The sequence below is a fragment of the Phyllobates terribilis genome, unplaced genomic scaffold, assembly GCF_046119375.1.
Source record: "Phyllobates terribilis strain yellow unplaced genomic scaffold, ASM4611937v1 Scaffold_5__5_contigs__length_657084704, whole genome shotgun sequence".
Classification (NCBI taxonomy): Eukaryota; Metazoa; Chordata; class Amphibia; order Anura; family Dendrobatidae; genus Phyllobates; species Phyllobates terribilis.
Genome location: NW_027362765.1, coordinates 394,963,097 through 394,983,738, shown reverse-complemented (window position 1 = coordinate 394,983,738; position 20,642 = coordinate 394,963,097). Strand labels below are relative to the sequence as shown.

Below are 20,642 nucleotides of genomic sequence, written 5' to 3'. Positions count from 1 at the left end.
TTTCATTAGAATGAATGAGGAAGGTGAGAATTGGTTTCATCCTAAGAAAATATCTGTGGCTGTGCCCAACTCAGACCAATTTCATCATCTGTAAGATCGGTCTTATGGAACAAAAAATCTGTGTTTGTTAACTGAGATTAAGGATGTAAAAGCTTCTTAAGGATAATGTATTCCTCAGCATTCAACCATAAATAATGGAACATATCCGCTAAAGAAGTATGCTTGAAAAATGCAGATGCTCAGCCAAAACGTTGCACAAGATTGACCAATAAAGAAAGAATTGTTTCTGTAGATACTGGGGTACATTTTTTTCTATACAAATATTGGAATATATAGTATCAGATGGTAAATCCACATCCACATGCCATGTAATTCTCCACTTCTATTCTCATATAGCTAGCACTCAGAAAAGACATGACACCATGTGTGATGCTAACTTCAACTTCAGTATTTGTAGCATGCATAATAACGTTTTGTTGCACACATTAAAAGCCCATTATGTAGCTACTGTGCTTCTAATCTTATATTCTGTAAACTTAGAATTTACCAAATATTGTTTGTTACAGTTAGGACTGGGCAAATCTCAAGAGCTAAATAGCCAAAGCACCCAAAAACTGCTCACTGACCCGTCACATTTTGAGTTTTTTCTATTGCACTCTATGAATATTATTATTGCCTCCCAGAGATAATTCGCCAGCAAATTTTACCCCAAAAAATGAATTCTCCATAAATCACATGTACTCCGATTGTCCTGAAAAGATGAGTGTAACACTCTGTGGTCTCCTAGGACTGTATCCAACCTCTTACAAGATCTTTAACAAAAATTCAGCCATAAATTATTATGGCTGAATTTTTGTTAAAGATCTTGTAAGAGGTTGGATACAGTCCTAGTGAATAGTCAAAGTGACTTCCATATATATGGCTGTGGGTAAACGGATGGTAACTGTTCTTCATTGCTGTGCTATCACACACTAGCTGTGCAGTTTATTCAGAGTTCTCTGGCTTTTTCTCCCTATCTTTATTGCTAAGCTGTGAGCTGATATCCTCTCACTAAACAGATTCACCCCCAAATTGTTGCTGCGCTGCATTCCCTGCCTCGGCTTTTATTTATCTGATAGGCTGTGCTATATTATTTGATGTGCTATACTGTGTGATGTGCTATACTATTGTCAGAGCCAAAAGTATTGGCACTCATGAAATTGTTCCATAAAATGAAGTATTTCTCCCAGAAAATTATTGCAATTACACGTTTTGTTATACACATGTTTATTTCCTTTGTGTGTATTGGAACAACACAAAAAAAACAGAAAATAAAAGGTAAATTGGACATAATTTCACACAAAACCCAAAAAATGGATCAGACATAATTGTTAGCACCCTCAACTTAATATTTGGTTGCACATCCTTTGGAATAAATAACTGCAATCAATCTCTTCCTATAACCATCCACAAGCTTGTTAAACCTCCCTACTGGAATTTTGGACAATTCTTCTTACAAACTGCTCCAGGTCTCTCATATTTGAAGTCGTCTTCTCCCAACAGCAATTTTAAGGTCTCTCCACAGGTGATCAATGGGATTTAGATCCAGACTCATTGCTGCCACTTCAGAACTCTCCAGCGCTTTGTTTCCATCCATTTCTGGGGGCTTCTTGAAGTATGTTTGGGTTCATTGTCCCGCTGGAAGACCCGTGTCCTAGGACGCAAACCCAGCTTTCTGATACTGGGCACTACATTGCAACCCAAAATCCTTTGCTAATCTTCAGATTTCATGATGCCTTGCAAAGTCATGGCACCCAGTGCCAGAGGCAACAAATCAATCCCAAAGCATCTTTGAACCTCCACCATGTTTGACTGTAGGTACTGTGTTCTTTGTAGGCATTATTCCGTTTTCAGTAAACAGTAGAATGATGTGCTTTACCAAAAAGCTCTATCTTGGTCTCATCTGTCCACAAGACGCTTCCATAGAAGGATTTTGGCTTACTTACGTACATTTTGCCAAACTGCAGTCTAGCTTTTTTATGTCTCTGTGTCAGCAGTGGGGTCCTCCTGGGTCTCCTGCCATAGCGTTTCATTTCATTCAAATGTTGACAAATAGTTTGCGCACTGAGCTTGCAGGACAGCTTGAATTTCCTTGGAACTTGATTGGGGCTGCTGATCCACCATCCGGATTATGTTGCATTGCAACCTTTCATCAATTTTTCTCTGCCGTCCACATCCAGGGAGATTAGCTACAGTGCCATGGGTTGTAAACTTCTTGATTATGTTGTGCACCATGGACAAAGGAACTCTGGAGATGGACTTGTATCCTTGAGATTGTCGATATTTTTCAACAATTTTGGTTCTCAAGTCCTCAGACAGTTCTCTTCTCTTTCTGTTCTCAGTGTTTAGTGTGGCACACACAGACACACAATGCAAAGATTGAGTCAACGTCTCCCCTTTTTATCTTGTTTCAGGAGAGATTTTTCCTATTGCCCATACCTGTTACTTGCCACGGGTGAATTTGAACGAGCATCACATGCTTATAACAAAGTTGTTTACCCAGAATTTTAGAAAGGTGCCAACAATTTTGTCCGGCCTATTTTTGGGGTTCTGTGTGAAATAATGTACAATTTGCCTTTTTTTCTCTGTTTTTTGTGTTGTTCCAATACACAGAAAGGAAATAAACATGTGTCTAACAAAATATGTGTAATTGCAATAATACTATATAAAATACTTCATTTTCTGGAACAATTTCAAGGGGACCAACACTTTCGGCCATGACTGTATGTGATGTGATAGCTGCAAGGCATTATTGGGAAGCCTGCCTGGTAGTGCCTGAGGTCTTGTGAGCTTCTCTTGGCTGATGCAATCTTCTGCATTGTATAAAATAAAAGCGGTCACTTTTGGCTATTTACGTTAATTTAAAACCCATATTGTTGAAATTCACCAGGTCCAGTGAATTTCCAAAAATTCGACAAGAATTCAATTTGTATTAAATTGATTCCACTCAGCTCTATCGCTTCCCCAAATAACAATTGAAATTGACTACAGGAAGAGTCTATAACTTTGATTCATTTTATTTGTGACAGCAACAGTTTATACATCTGCGGGAAGTTTTTTTTTTTTTTTTTTTTTACACCCAACAGAAAGGGTTGAAATGTAATGGAAGACTAAATATTACACTAGGCATGCTGTGACTTCTTCAGTATCTTCTTTTAGTATCAAACTATTTGCTGACTGCATGTTTCTGTCAACTTTTCTGATATTCTATTTCTATTCTATCTATCTATCTATCCCTCTATCTATTTATCCTTCTATCTATCTATCTATCTGTCATCTATCTATCTATCTATCTATCTATCTATCTATCTATCTATCTATCTATCTATCTATCTATCTATCTATCTATCTTTATCACAGTGGCTCATAATGAATAATACATTTACTGCATTTTTAGTGCATTTTAAATTTTGTTGATGTGATGTCTGTGATGTGGCTGATTATTTCCGGATGTACTTTTTGTATATATGTATTATATATTTATATTGATCTACTTTATATAAAACACAGTACCTTGTGATCTATACATATACTTTGGGGTTCCACTGTGGCTCACCCACCAATTTTAGCCTTTGCCTATACGGCTGAAATCATTGACTTGTCATTGTTTTAGTATTTATGTTTCAATAAAGTTTGTAAAATTGTCATTAGTAATTTATTTACCACACTTTGTCCTGGTGCACATTTTTCGGTTACATTTTAAACTTTATTCTAGATGTACAAGACCTTTTTTCTTAGATTCCTTTGCAGCAAAAATGTAAAATAATATTTTGTCTAAAAAACAGCGCATCTTAGGTCAAGAAGACACATCTTATGTCAAATAGATGAACTAGGCACAGTGGTATATTCTTTGGGGTGCATTTACTTTTAAAAACCTAATGTAACATTATTGTCCAGAAAATGTGTTAGATATTGACGCATTTCATGACGACTAGGCACAAACACAGTAAATTTGCTCCAATTTTGCAGAAAGTTTGACAACAATTTGAGCCTAGTGACCAAAAATACTTTTCGCTAAATGTAATTTCTTTCAAATTGTGGTTTATAAGTAGAAAAAAAAAATCTATTCTAGACAGCTGGGATAAGTGTTATCCGCTCATCATTTTCCTTTTGTCAGCAGTGGACACCAAACTGATTCCTACCGTATGTAGAAAGCAAGTAATCCTGTTATCATACATCTATAATAATTCTCATCACTGAGAAATATTATTTATTTCTTGTGATACGTTGATGCTCGTCCTTAAAATGTTCTGTTCTGCAATCTCTTTTATTGATACATGTGTGTTCTACGGGTAGAGAAATACATTGTACATGTCTGTAGCTATTGCATCCAAGTCCTTTAAAGTTTTGCAAATGTGATACAATTCTGGCATTATGTTGTTGTGTTGTAAGATGATAAATGGCATTTGGAGGTTTCATTTTTGATGAATGCTTTGTTTTGCATTGTATTTCTAGAAATTCAATATATTTATTTATTATCCTTGCTTATATAGCACCAGCATATTATGTAGCGCTGTACAGACATTGTCATCACTCAATGTATCCATGGTGTATTTACAATCTAAATGCCCTATTAGTATGTATTTTTTGAAGTGTGGGAAGAATTGGAGGAAACTCACGTAAACATTGGAAGAACAAAGAAGTCCATGCAGATATTGTCATTCGCTGGATTTGAATCCAGGACCCCATTGCTGAAAAGTTACATTGTTGCAACCATTGAGTCATCATGGTCGTAAAGATATATTAAGCTGATAATTATTGACATGAACTGAAAGTAGAAACAGTATTTAAGGGGTCCTGCACATGGACATGTTACAGATGTGTGTTGTATAGCTACTGCACCATATTGTACCTATATGTCTTATATTTTATATGGAAGCCGAGAAAAACAACATCATAGCATTTTCTAATGCATGATATATTACGAAGTTATTCTTCCCTTGAAATATTTCTTCCATAGGATAATAGGGTACTTAGTAGCGACACTCTACCTACCTTTATTAACACACTCCAAAGAGCTAACACTAATCATCAACTATCAATAATTATTTAGACTATACAACTGAAACAGTTTATTTAATTTATTTTACTTTTTTTTTGTTGTATTTTTTGTATTTTTATAGGAGAGAAAAAAGTACATGTGCAGCCACAAAAGTGAATTGTACAGAAGTGGAAACCAGTTTTCACATTATTGGGAACCAATTTCTAATATCTTTACACACATGCCATCTAATGACCCTAATGACCTGATATTGGAAAACATTGAATCGATGACAGGTCTTTGAGTTTAGTCCTTAGTATAAGTGAGGACTATTTTAAGTCATCTTTATTCTATAATGATATTTGCATTTCTTTCTGCTCTATTGGGAGCGGAATATTAATTCTTTTTTTATGTGCATTAATTTGTATCATTTGTGTTAAATTACATTTAGTTACAATTGTGTTTTTTTGTGTCCATATATCCATACACACTTTGCATCAAATGCTGTATAACTCGCAAACTCTTCCTGTAGAAGTCAAGGAGATGTTAAGGAAAGGGAAATGTACTAAAGCATATTTTATACTGGTTTCATGTCATATTATGAAATATTTGTATCAATGAATGTAGGAAAATGCAGATGAAAATAGACACAAAAATTCAAACAAAAAGAAAACAAAGCAACTCTTTACAGCCTGGGACGTATTAGTACGCACCAGGCTGTAACCTCCGGTTCAGTGAGGGCTCCGTCGCTGAGCCCGCACTGAATCGGGCACATGTCAGCTGATTATTACAGCTGATATGTGCACGCAACAGCCGCAGGTGGAATCGCGTCACTTACCCCGCCCATCGGTGACCCCGTCACGTGATCGCGGGTCACCGATTGGTGGTCATGACAACCCTGGGTCTGCAGCAGACTCCAGTGGTTGTCATGAGCTGATCGCTATGAGCGTCACCTAGTGGTCGGCGCTCATAGCACAGGAGCATTTCTGCTGCATACAGAGGATCTACTGGTCCCCTGTATGTAGCAGAGGCGATCAGACAAGTGCTGCTTCTAGTCTCCTATGGAGACTATAGAAGCAAGCAAAAAGTGAAAAAAAAAATGGCTTTAAAAAAATAAAAAAAATATAAAAGTTTAAATCACCCCCCTTTCGCCCCATTCAAAATAAAATAATAAAAAAAAAACACATACACATATTTGGCGCCATTTTTTTTTTTTTTAGCAAACTTTGGAATCTTTTTTCACCACTTAAATAAAAAAGAACCTATTCATGTTTGGTATCTACGAACTCGTAATGACCTGGAGAATAATAATGGCAGGTCAGTTTTAGCATCCAGTGAACGTGGTAAAAAAAATAAAAAAAAAAACATCTGTGGTATTGCACTTTTTTTTGCAATTTCACCGCACTTGGAATTTTTTTCTCGTTTGCCCGTACATGATATGGTAAAACCAGTAATGTCGTTCAAAAGTACAACTCATCCCGCAAAAAATAAGCCCTCACACGGCCATATTGACCAAAAAATAAAAACGCTATGGCTCTGGGAACAAGGGGAGCAAAAAACAAAAATGCAAAAACAGAAAATCCCAGGGTTGCAAAAGGGTTAAAAAATAAACTTCTCACATTCCGGACATAAATAGTGAACTGGTTACATTTGAAAATTAATTTCTGTTTTCTCACAATGATTATGAAGCCTTAAAACAATGACAAAGTGCTCACAAATCTCACAAATAACATCAATGTTTTTTCATGTAGCATAAAAAGGACTGATCAAGATGGATCCTAATCATTTCTATGACACAACATGCAGCAAAAGTGCTAAAATTTGCAATAATCCAGACACTAAGCAGAGCCTTGTTCACAGCACTTTTGAGTCTTTATGTTTAGCATATAAACCAGGAAAAGCTCCCAATGTGAATACCAAAGATATACCTTGAGAAATCCCTTGAAACACAATGAGAACAGAGCCTAACTTGTACCCCAATGCAGAATCTGTAACAAGGTCCCCAACTATCTGACATCAGTAATAATACTGAACCCCTTATGTGGGCAGAGACCCCTGCACAATACTAGAAACACAACACAATACTAGAGTGAACATGCCATTAATCTATTAAATATTTTTTTTTTTTGCAACTAAAGTGGTAAAAGTTTTCCAGTGTTACAGGAACTTTCCTTCTTTGTGGAGTTTTTGGAGGAGTTTTTTATTTCATGAAATATTTACTCAATGTTTTTTTTAATGTGTTTTAGGCTATGTGCACACAAAGTGTTGTTTAAGTGAATTGCCTGAAAACGCACCACAAAAGCTCCTCATAAAATGGACATAGTGCACAGCAATGTCAAAACAACATTACTGTGTATGTTCCATCTTGTGTCATATGTAGAGATGAGCAAACCCGAACTTAAAAGTTCGGTGCCAATCGCTGAACAAGGACTTCTCCCGAAAGTCCGTTGCAATGTTCGGAATTCCGAGTGAAGGAGAGAGAGAGAGAATTTTCCAGATCAAAAGCTCGGGTCCTCATTGTTTTCAATGGGGTTTGGGTTCTGGTTGACGTTTGAGTACAGTTCTGGTACCCGAACTGAACTTTGGAATAAAGTTTGTGTCTGGTACCAGAACCTAAACTTCCACTTGTCCGCCTCATCCATAGTCATTTGCACATGGTGTCATTTACACACCAGTGCAGCCTCCAAGTTTTCCCAGGCGGAGTGAGTCTTTGAAGTGTTTTTTAAGTGTTTTTAGGTGTTCTATAAAGCAGAACTGCTCCTCAAAACTCTTGAAAGACCTCTGTGTGTACATAGCCGTAGAGGTTATCTGGAGCATGTATGTGTTAGCTGTTACAGATTGCTTGATTTAAGTCACATAGTATGGCGCATTTGCAGATTCTTATCACATTAGGTTACAAATACGCGGCATATGGCCATTTCGTTCCATATGTCATGTCTATGACCTAACAAATCTTAAACTTATGTGTGAACCACCAAGAGAATCTCACATGAAATCTTTATTGTCAAGGAAGCAAACATTGTATGCAGACTACAATTCTCTCTCTATTTATTTGTAAGTTATTTCCCCAGTATACACTTCCGAAGCAATCATATAACCAGAGAATGTTTCTACGTGGAGTTACCTTGCATCGTACATAGATTATATGTTATTAATAAATATAATTTTTTTCTTTTCTTCTTAGCTCCAAAAGGCTTGTGACTCTTGCCCGAGGTCTGGCGCCTGCGTACCTAAGATTTGGTGGCAGAAGAACTGATTTCTTACAGTTTCAAAACATCAAGAATCCAGCAAAAAATAGAGGACCAGGTCCTGATGACTATCTGAAGAACTACGAGGACGGTACGTTTTTTAAAGGGGTTTTGCCACCTAAGGCATTTAGGGCATATCTACAGGATAGGCTACATATTTCTGACAGGTGGGGGGTTTATTTCTAGGATGTCAATCTATTGCAAGAATGGGAGTCCCCATTGCAAATTTGACTACAATTTTTTCGGCATGATTTTTCTAAGCGGTTGCAAAACCTCAGCATTTTGCTGTGACTTATAAAAAGCACTTTAGAAGATGCAACAGTTTTGCTATGATTTTGAAAACTATTTTTGAGAGAGGGTTTAATTAAAAATATTGAACCATTTAGCTACTACTAGCAGACTGCATAATGAGTTTCCAATGTACCCATCAGCGAGCTCGCTCTGACTGCAGAGTTTGTAACTTTTATCTCTCCTCTTCTCAATCATCATCTAAGACAATTTGTGATGATTTAAGATAATTTTTGTTTTAACCCCTTCCTGTCATATGATGTACTGGTATGTCATATATTGGGTGCCGATGTATGGAGCGGACTCAGGAGCTGAGTCCAGACCATACCTGGGAGATCTCAGCTGTGATACACAGCTGGCCATCTTGCTGTAACAGTATTGACCATCGCTTGCTCTGACAACTGCTTTTTAACTATTTTAATGCTGTTGTCAATCATTGAAAGTGGCATTTAAATAGCGAGATCGCCGGTGCGATGCGCACGTGCATCGGTTCCCATCTGCATAACGGCGATTGGTCGTCACAGAAGTCGGAGGCTGCTTTCTTTTGTCCTCTTGTTAAGCCCAGAATGCCATTTTGTCACACATTTGCAAGTTCAAATTACCTGATCTATCATTTTAAAATTAATTAAAGAGTAACAAAACTTTTTTTTAAATAATTTTTGTTCAACACGAAAAGTTATGAAACTTTGCAAATCACTTTATTAGGGGATTTGTCTTCATTCTTATAAAAAAAAAATTGTACGCTAGTGACTTCCAAACCCCAGCTTTTGCCCAGTCTATTTGCTGCCTTCAGCTGCAGTGATATCAGACCGTACTCATTTGGAGTACAGACAATGGCAGTGATGGGTCAGCTCAGCCCCTGTGTCTCACTAAAGCCCCCGTCTCACATAGCGAGATCGCTGCTGAGTCACGGTTTTGGTGACGCAACAGCGGCCTCACCAGTGATGTCGCTATGTGTGACACTTTGCAGCGATCCGGCCCCTGCTGTGAGGTCGCTGATCGCTGAAAAATGTCCTGGACCATTTTTTTGGTCTTTGCCCTCCTGCTGGTCAGCACACATCGCTGTGTGTGACCAGCGGGACCAGCGATCAGGCTGGTAACCATGATAAACATCGGGTTACTAGGGGCACACGCGCACTTAGTAACCCGCTGTTTATCATGGTTACCACTCTGCTACAGTGAGCGGTAACCTCCTGCTCCCCGTAGCAGAGTGGTAACCATGATAAACAGCGGGTTACTAGGTGCGCATGTGCCCCTAGTAACCCGATGTTTACCATAGTTACCAGCCTGCTCCTGCTTCAGCAGGCTGGTAACCAGGAGCAGGACATAGTGGAAAGATTCTTTCCACGATGTCGCTGCTCCCCTGATCGTTGGTGAGCCTGCCTGTTTGACAACTCACCAGCGACCACATAGCGACGCAGCAACGATCCCTGACAGGTCGTATTGTTGTCGGGATCGCTGTAGCATCGCTAAGTGTGACGGCGCCCTAACTCTGGGGAGAAGCTGCAGCAGGAGATTGTTCTGATAAGCACAACACTCAGAAGAAGAGATCCTTTCACTAAATGAAAACAATATGTTGTATCTACCCTCAAAAAATAAAAACCTAAGCTCGACACATAAGAAAAACAAGCTCTCATACAGGTCCATCAACAGAAATAAAAAAGTTATGGGTCTCATGAAATGGCGCCACAAACCAATTTCTTTTTCAAAATTCCAAATTTTTTTCACTATTTAAATAAAAAAACAAATTACAAATTTGGTATCTCCTTAATATTACTGACCTGGAGAATCATGTTGCCAGTTAATTTTTACAATGGATGCCATGAAATCCCCCCAAAAATGGCAAAAGTGCTTTTTTTCCGCAATTTCACCACACTTGGAATTTTTTCCCGTTTTTCTTTACATTGTATGAATAAAATGAATACAGTCTTTCAATACTACAACTTATACCCATAAAAAAGAAGCCCTCATTGTCAATATAAAGTGGGGAGAAACCAGTTGCACCACTCCAGGTGAATGACAGGATTCTCGCCATTGAAGAGACGTATAAATAACCAAAGTATCATCGAAATCTCAAACTATATCGTCTCTGAAACGCCGGAGCGTTTCAGAGAAAAATATACCTGGCTGCAATTGTGCAACCAGACTGGTTCCTGCTGCCCGGGGGTTTGGTTAAGCTCTTCCCAACTCTCAGAATCCAGGAAAAACAGCAGCTTCTGGATTTGCGTAAAAGTGAATTGCTCAATATTCAGATTTACCTTAATGCACTAATTTTGGGAACTTCTTAATAAATTTGATTAGTTTAGAATTGATTCACTCATTTCTTCTGTCCATAAATTCTCTTAGAAGATAGTTCTGGAGAAGAGAGATAAGAGTTACGGTCCCTGATGTCAGACGATCTCAATGGAGAATCCACTGGTGACTCATTCTGCAGTCTGCTATGTATTATGGTGCATAGCGGCTGTAGAAGGCAAACAGTCCAAAATTGTTAATGAATTTAAACTATAATCGCTTTTAAAGTATAAATACTTGCAGAAAGTAAAAAGAAATTGCTCCTGAAAGAGTCCATATGCTTTTAAGATGCAACTAAGGATTGCATACTTGACTTTTCTTTTGTCTTCTACTTTTGTACTAAATACTTGTCAAAAGTTGGGGCTCATTCACACGCCTGATTTTGCTTGTGATTTTCACGGACAGCACTCGTACCTGTGATAGTCACTAGGGCCATTCACATGTCTGTGATTTTTCACAGACTGAGAGGACCCCTGAAAATCACGGAGACATGTCCAATTTTAATCCGAGGGTCCGATCACACTTGTAATGGGTCCGTGAAATAATCGGACCGCACTCGGATGACATCTGAGTGCAGTCTGATTTTCATTGACTGTCGGAAAGGAGAAGATGGAGAAAGTTTATTTTTTATTTCTCTGCGTATGAGAAAAACGGATGACACTATGACTTAACTCTGATCAAAGTCTGATCAGAAGAATTGGTTAGTTTTTCTTGCACTTGGAAAAAAAGGGACATGTGAATGAGCCCTTAGAAAAAGGGATGCTAATGTGAACCCAACCTGTTATGTAAATATTCTGGGGAACATTCACATTAACAAAATGCATTTAGGGGTCTTCATGATGCTTCTTTTTATAGCTAAAATCAGATGTGTATCATAGTAAAGAAAAAGTAGAATATTTACTATATATACAAGTAGAATATAAATATTTGCAAGAAGATTCTGTATATTTATCCATCATTACTTTGCTGTTATCACCACTGTATCTCTTTGGGAGTGCTATGCATGACCCATATTTTGCACATTAGCTGACAATGTTATTGTTGGTGCCTCTCCTCTTTACTTTTATCTCTTTTATTCGGTGAAATATGCTTTCTTCATTTGTATCTTCATGTGCACCAGTTACAACAAAGGAAAGTAGCAGCCTCTCCCCATGAACCTTTCTGCAGAACTTGTTAGTACGGCTCTGAAGTTTTCATCACCTAAATGTGGAACAGAGCTCCAGCAACTGTGTCTGGGAGAACAGGGGGAGGGCACATGTGGTGCGTATTTAGGAATCAGTAAATCAAAAAAGGTGTGGTAAGGGTTATTTCCTGCCCCACAAATATAGAATTATTGTTTACTACAAAAATCCCCTCAAATTTATAGCAGGTTTCCTCTAGGTATAACTCCAGCCACAAATTATCTGTCCACACTTCTAGTCTGCTAAGGGTTATGCCAAAATCAATCTTTAGGGCTTCGCTGATGAGGCGAATACAGATTTTCTTTTTCATCTTGACAGCTAAATTCACCTAGATGCTACATTTTACAGCGGAGATTACGTGGCCTCGGGGGGCTTTGGTCATTTAATGCATTTACATCCAGTATTCACCTGTTCTAGCTCGGTTCAGAGCTTATTAACTGCTTTTGTAGGAAACTGTTAAAGGGAAGGTGTCATAAGAAACTGACCTATTGTTTACATTTTATGTTAAATAAAAATGTTTAGATTTTTTTTTAAATTTTGCATATAATTTTTTTTTCTAAATCAGAAATCTTCAATTTTCACTATGGCCACTAGGCCTAATATTAGTCTTCATACCTCCTGTTATTTTCAGCAACCACATCAACATAGGCAGCAATAGACTGTGTGTGACTCATTCACTTCTACAGGAGATCTTTCTAGGCATGCTTCATCTGGGCTTAGATCATTGTGCCAGGAGAGGGAGGAGGTGAGCTGTGCCATCACCTATTATGAATGGTGGATCCTGTGTTATCTACTGTATATAGAGGTGTTATCAGTCATTGTACAGGAGGAGGAGGTGAGCTGTGATATCACCTATAGTGAATGGTGGATCCTGTGTTATCTACTGTATATAGAGGTGTTATCAGTCATTGTACAGAAGTAGGAGGAGGTGAGCTGTGACATCACCTATTGTGAATGCTGGATCCTGTGTTATCAGCTGGGTATAGTGGTGTTATCAGTCATTGTACAGGAGGAGGAGGTGAGCTGTGATATCACCTATTGTGAATGGTGGATCCTGTGCTATCTACTGTATATAGAGGTGTTATCAAACATTGTACAGGAGGGGGAGGAGGTGAGCTGTGACATCACCTATTGTGAATGGTGGATTCTGTGTTATCTACTGCAGTGGTCCCCAACCTTTTTTGCACCAGGGACCGGCTTGAAGCAAGATCATTTTTCCATGGCCCAGCAAGGAGGGGGTGGGGTGGGCGGGGCTTTGGTCATATGGGGGCGGGGTAATGGAGGGATTTGGAGTTTAGTGCATACTTATCATATAGTGTAGACCAGGTCCCCGCCAGGAGCTATGCCAGGAGCCCCACATAATGTGCTGTGCCAGGAGCCGCATCACTGAGGCCCCATCACGCCCTGCAGCAGGACAGGGCAGCTGTCCTGACAGCTGCTGTTCAGCTGCATTTACTTCATCCCAGGGGCGGACACAGACTGTAGTGGGCCCCTGTGCAAGAAATTTTTGGGGGCCCCCCCCGCCCTTCATAAGGCAACAAAGTTATGTAAACATAACCCCCCCATGTGCATCTCTCACCCCCCCATGTGCAGCTCACCCCCGTGCATCTCTCATCCCCCTCCGTGCATCTCTCATCCCCCTCCGTGCATCTCTCATCTCCCTCCGTGCATCTCTCACCCCCCCCCGTGCATCTCTCACCCCCCCGTGCATCTCTCATCTCTCCCCTCCCTCCCATGTGCATCTCTCATCTCTCCCCTCCCCCCATGTGCATCTCTCATCTCTCCCCTCCCCCCCATGTGGATCTCTCATCTCTCCCCTCCCCCATGTGCATCTCTCATCTCTCCCCTCCCCCCATGTGCATCTCCCATTCCCCCCACTCCTAGTTAATTGTATTTAAAAAAAAATAAAACTTGTTATACTTACCCCCATGCGATCCCTGCAGAATCCTGGCGCTCGTCCAAATCGCTGACACCAGGTTCTCCTGACTTCCGGCCATGTGACGGCGCCGTCACATGACCGGAAGTCAGGGGGATCATAAAGGTGCTGCCGCAGCAGCGCAGCGCTAAGATGTTCCGGACCCGGCGCTTAGCATGCGGCCGGGGGCCCCATGAGGAGAGAGACGCACAAGAGGGGGGCTCCGAGGGGGCTCCTACCGGCCGGGCCCCATACTGGAGTCAGGGCAGTCATGCCCTGATGGCGGCCCTGCTGGAGGCTGGAGGGGCCCCCTCTCCCCGCGGACCGGCTGAAAAACCCCAACGGCCCGGTCCTGGTCCGCGGACCGGCGGTTGGGGACCTCTGATCTACTGTATATAGAGATGTTATCAGTCATTATACAATGGGGAGGAGGTGAGCTGTGACATCATCTATTGTGAATGGTGGATCCTGTGTTACCTACTGTATTTAGAGATGCTATCAGTCATTATACAATGGGGGAGGAGGAGGTGAGCTGTGACATCATCTATTGTGAATGGTGGATCCTGTGTTACCTACTATACTGTGGTGATGATAATGAGACTGTTGAAAAGTCATTTGTGCAAAACTGGAAGTATGAGTTTAGTTCCAGTCTTAGTGACAAATATGACAATTGCAAAATTTCTGTGTTTTTTTAAAATAAATAACTTGTCAATTTATTAATGTTGCCCAAAGCATGTGTGGTATAAATCGTAGACAGGCTGCACTGCCCACTAGAGGGATGATGTGGAACTAGATGGCGGACATTGAAATAAGTGGCCTTCCGTGAAATACATGTAAAGATCTAGTCGAACTGAAGCATTTAAAGGGTTGCGAAGGGGATTTTAAAGAGCTATTTTAGACTTGTACTTCATGCCCTTTCAGGAAGAATTGTCAGCAGATTCTTTAAATCAGAGGTAGGCTGACAATGACAAGAGTTATTCCTCCTGTCATTACATTGACAACTGGGTGTTACTGGTTGAGGGGGGTCCCTGTCCAACCAATGCGCACAGTATCAGGCTGTGTGGGGACACGTCCCTTTGACAAGGGAATAGTTTCAACTAATTATCAATTTACGGCACAATGTAGAAGTATGTGAAAGATGTATTTACTGAAAGAAGAGTTGTGACAGGTCCCCTATAGAGAAGACTGCCATTACTTTAAATACAAATTTAGATTTGGAATTAATAAATGAATTTTTTTTTCTATTCAGTAGAAGGCACATTTCTGTTCTAATGTCTGACTTATCACCTGTCAATAGTCGAGTGCTGTCTGCATGGAAGCAGATCGGGATTTTATGTCATAATGTCCAGCAGTATCTGGCTCTGTGCAGATAAACCATGAAGAACTGGTCTGTGTTTCGCCAGTTGAGTTGAATCAGTTTTGCGTGCGTTTTTCACAGACTCATTGAATAGGTTCAGGCGAGACACAAACAAGTCGCATAGAGAGAGCTACGAAGATGAAACTTTTCACTGGATTCATTAGGATATCCAAGTGATAATTGTCCTGAAAGTCGTCCCTGTGTTTTGTCACACTGTCCTTCATCAAGTAACACTGGGTGGCGCTGTTCAATTATTGTCTATGGGCAGATGAGGAGCAGAATGGACGGTGCAACAGTGGTACGAATACATAGATTAATGATTGGATATATGAATAGAGCTGGTGATGTTTGAGCAAGAAAATCTGAAGAATAATACATTTGTCCATCGATCACATTGTACTTATCTTTACTACTGGGTAAATGAGCGAATAATTTTATATTTACACTTTATACTTATACTATGATTCTAAAGTAACAGAAGGGTAAATGGATAGATATGAGATAGCTAGATATATGATAGCTAGATATATGATAGATAGATCTATGATAGATAGAAGAATAGATAGATAGATACATAGATGGATAGATAGAAAGATAGATAGATATACAGTGGGGGAAATAATTATTTGATCCCTTGCTGTTTTTGTAAGTTTGCCCACTGACAAAGAGATGAACAGTCTCTAATTTTAGGGGTAGATTAATTTTAACATTGAGAGATAAAATATCCAAAAAAAAAACAATTAAGAAAATCACATTGTATAAATTAGATACATTTTTTTTGCATTTTTCAGTGAGAAATAAGTATTTGATCCCTCTGACAAGCAACTCTTAATACTTGGTAGCAAAACCCCTGTTGGCATGCACAGCAATCAGACGTTGTTTGTAGTTGATGATGAGGGTTGCGCGCATGTCAGGAGGAGTTTTGGTCCACTCCTCTTTGCAGATCATCTCTAAATCATTCAGATTTTGCGGCTGTCGCTTGGATTCTCGGAGCTTCAACTCCCTCTGTAAGTTTTCAATGGGATTAAGGTCTGGAGACTGGTTAGGCCACTCCATGACCTTACTGTGCTTCTTTTTGAGCCACTCCTTTGTTGCCTTGGCTGTATGTTTTGGGTCATTGTCTTGCTGGAAGACCCAGCCACGACCCATCTTCAATACTCTTACTGAGGGAAGGAGGTTGTTGGCCAAAATCTCGCGATACATGACCCCATCCACTTTCCCTTGAGTACGGTGCAGTCGTCATGTCCCCTTTGCAGAAAAGCACCCCAAAAGTATAATGTTTCCCCCACCATGCTTCATGTTTGGGAAGATGTTCTTAGGGTTGTACTCATCCTTCTTCTTCCTCCAAATACAGCGAGTTGAGTTAATGCCAAAGAGCTGAACTTTTGTCTCATCTGACCACAGCACCTTCTCCCAATAACTCACAGAATCATCCAGGTGTTCATTGGCAAACTTCAGACGGGCCTGCACATGTGCCTTCTTGAGCAGGGGGACTTTGCGGGCACTGCAGGATTTTAAACCTTTAAGGCGTAATATGTTACCAATGGTTTTCTTGGTGACTGTGGTCCCAGATGCCTTGAGATCATTAACAAGTTCCCCTCGTGTAGTTTTAGGCTGATCTCTCACGTTCCTCATGATCAAGGATACCCCACGAGGTGAGATTTTGCATGGTGCCCCAGATCGATGTTGATTGACAGTCATTTTGTATTTCTTCCATTTTCTTACTATTGCACCCACAGTTGTCTCCTTCTCACCCAGCGTCTAACTGGTCTGTTGGAGCCAGAACTCATAATGGTTTGCAGGGGATGAAATACTTATTTCTCACTGCAAAATGCAAAATAATGTATCTAACTTATACAATGTGATTTTCTTGATTTTTTTTGGATATTCTATCCTTCAATGTTAAAATTAACCTATCCTAAGGCTGCGTGTCCACTATGCGTTTTTCAAGCATTTTTGCTGCGGAATTTCGGCAGTGAAAACGCTTAAAAAACGCTTGGTAATACGTGCCTAATGGTCCCCAATGATAATCCGCATGTGCTCTGCACATGCTGCGGAAATTTCCGCTGCGGATTATCATTGCGGAAAAATACGCAGCATGTCCATTAATTTTGCGGAAACGCAGCGCAATCGTCGCCATTGACTTCCATTGAAACACATAATATCCGCATGACTACATGTACACATGCGGATATTAAGCGATTCAATGTGTGGATGGTACCCGGGTCTGGAGAAGAGGAGACTCTCCTCCAGACCCGGGTACCATAGTATCTGTAGTTAAAAAAGAATTAAAATAAAAAAAAAACATTATACTCTCCTTTTGATGGCCCCCGGTCTCCTGTACGGTGCGTCCTGGCTCCCCGGAGGTTCGCGATGGTGTAAAAGAACCTTCCCTGATGTCATTTAGTCATGTGACAGGTCACGCGACCGCTGACGTCGGCGGTCGCGTGACCTGTCACATGACTAAATGACGTCATGGAATTCCTTTTACACCATCACAAACCGCCGGGAACACAGAACGCATCGCTGAGGAGACCGGGGGCCATCAAAAGGTGAGTATAATGTTTTCTTTTTTCTTTTTTACCATTTTTATTCTTTTTTTAACTATTAACTTGGTCACACTTTATAAATCCATGCCGGTTGCATGGATTTATATTGTGTGATCAAATTGTCAAGCACTTTTCCATGTGATGCTAAAATCGCTTGGAAAGCGCTTGATAACCCGCATGCGAAATCGCATGATCAAAACGCTTCACATCCGCATGTCCCTGGCAGGAAAAACACATGTACAATCCTCATGTACAATCCGCTTGTACAATCCGCATGCGTTTTTTCTGCATCGTGGGCACAAAGCCTTACTTATACAATGTGATTTTCTTGATTTTTTTTTGGATATTTTATCTCTCAATGTTCAAATTAACCTACGCTTAAAATTATAGACTGTTCATGTCTTTGTCCGTGGGCAAATTTACAAAAACAGCAAGGAATCAAATATTTATTCCCCCCACTGTATATAAATAATAGATAGATGATAAATAGATAGAACGATAGATAGAAGGACTGATAGATAGAAAGAAAAGATAGATAGAGGATAGATGATTGATGGATAGATTGAAGCAAATAAAAGAAGAAATCACAGGAGTATGAATAGAGTTGAGTTAGGCAACCTTGTTAATGCCAACGAGGGTCCGCTGGTAAAAGGTTTTGTGGCAACTAGTGCTGATATATAAAGAAGGCAGGGGTCAATATGGCTCAATAAAGTTCCCCAGCTTTTTTTGTACAATTGTTTTTGAGTGCAATCTGCTTTCTTTAGTTTTCATTGGGCTTTTTACCTGATGAAGTGGACAGGATGACTGTGGAACACGTTTTATTTTAAGCCATTAATAAAAGATGTAACCTTATACTGTACATTGGTATCATCATCTGTACACGGAGGAGCGAGGACTGTACCCACACCATTTTATCTTAAACTTTGTGCTTTTAGTTTTCATGTAGCAGACAGGTATAATACACCTGCAATATAGGAATATCGCAGTGAGTTATGTAAGTGATCAAAGGATTGCAAGAGATTAAAAGCGAGATAACTGTACTGTCAGTAATCTTTGCATAAATCAATAGTACAGGTACATATAAGAAACTTTGTAATATATCTTATTAGAGAATGTCTTCTAATATATCTTATCAGAAACTGTTTAATATATCTTATAAGAGAAGTAGAATAACTTAAAAATACAGAGAAATTTGATATATCTGTATTTATAAATGAAATAGAGAATAAAGTAATTGGGTCATTAATATCATGGGGAGAAATCGTAGAAACAAACCCAGAAAAGTAATGCTGACATTTCTGTCCCCCCCCCCCCCTAAAAAAGAAAGAATCAACATTTTATGAAGATAGTGCTATTAGATACATATATTAAAATACTATTTGATCTGCAAAAACACCCGTTAATGGCTACATCCATAGCAAGATATAAAAGTTATGGCTTTTGGAAACTGAGATAAATAAAAAGGCTAAAAAATTTGCTCCATCCATAAAGGGAATCTGTCAGTAAGATCAACCCCCCAAACTACAAATATGGATATTTAGGTGAAATGTAAATCAATCGGCACCTTTATATCTTCTATCTGTTGCTGCATTCTTGAGTAATTAGCATTTTCATTCAATTGCAAACGAGATATCAAATGCTTTATGTGCCACAGATGATTTAAGGATTCCTGAGATTGTTTCCCCGCCCAGCACCAGCCTCTTTAGCTTGATTGATAGCTCACTGTCTGATTTGCTTTGGCGCCTGACATCACCCTGGCAGTGAGGTATCAATTAAGCTAAAGAAACTGGTGCTGGGCGGGAACCAACCTCGGGAGGCAGGGGCTCCTAAAGCGCTCTTTCATGCCAAGAGAATTTAAAGGGGTTTTCCCATGAATGAAAGTTCATTTTAATCAATAGCTCTTGAAATAATAATAACTTCCACAATTGGATGTGTTTAAATAAATTGTTCCTGTGCTGAGATAATCTTATAAATGTGCCCCTGCTGTGTACTGTGTAATGCAGGGGTCTCAAACACGCGGCCCCTCCGGCTGCTTCTTGCGGCCCGCAGGCACATAGACCCCCTAAAGATCGCGGCTCTCTCCAGCAGCCGCCGACATCAGCGTAATAATGCAGTGTATTGCCTCGCAGAGACACCGGCTCTCTGCACAGCAATACCAGTGTCAGCCGCCGGCCTATCAGAGGCCAGCAGCTGACATCTGCGTCCCAGCGCAGCGGCGTATGACGTCACTGCCATGCGCAGATGTCAGCTGCTGGCCTCTGATAGGCCGGCGGCTGACACTGGTATTGCTGTGCAGAGAGCCGGTGTCTCTGCGAGGCAATACACTGCACTACAGCGCTGATGTCAGCGACTGCTGGAGAGAGCCGCGATCGTTAGGGGGTCTATGTGCCTGTGGGCCACAGGTGCAGAAAGGACGCCGAGGGAACGGAGGACAGATGAGAATCTTTTTTTTTTTTTTTTTTCTGTCATGTGAAATACACCACAGGGGACCTGTGCTCAGTATGGGGGGGGGACCATGCGCAGTATGGGGGGACGGGGACCCTGAGCGCTGTATGGGGGAACGAGGACCCTGAGCGCAGTATTGGGGGGATGGGGACCCTGAGTACAGTATTGGGGGGACGGGGACCCTGTGCGCAGTATTGGGGGGATGGGGACCCTGTGCGCAGTATTGGGGGGACGGGGACCCTGTGCGCAGTATTGGGGGGACGGGGACCCTGTGCGCAGTATTGGGGGGATGGGGACCCTGTGCGCAGTATTGGGGGGACGGGGACCCTGTGTGCAGTATTGGGGGG

At 40.5% G+C, this 20,642-nt stretch overlaps 1 protein-coding gene across 1 annotated transcript in view; it reads left to right on the top strand.

The window, feature by feature from the left end:
* HPSE2 (heparanase 2 (inactive)) overlaps positions 1–20,642 on the top strand; it is a 438,762-nt gene that overhangs the window by 3,240 nt on the left and 414,880 nt on the right. Inside the window, exon 2 of the mRNA XM_073685001.1 lies at positions 8,205–8,359. Within this exon, the coding sequence (XP_073541102.1) occupies positions 8,205–8,359 (155 nt within the window). The remainder of the gene's footprint in view (positions 1–8,204; positions 8,360–20,642) is intronic.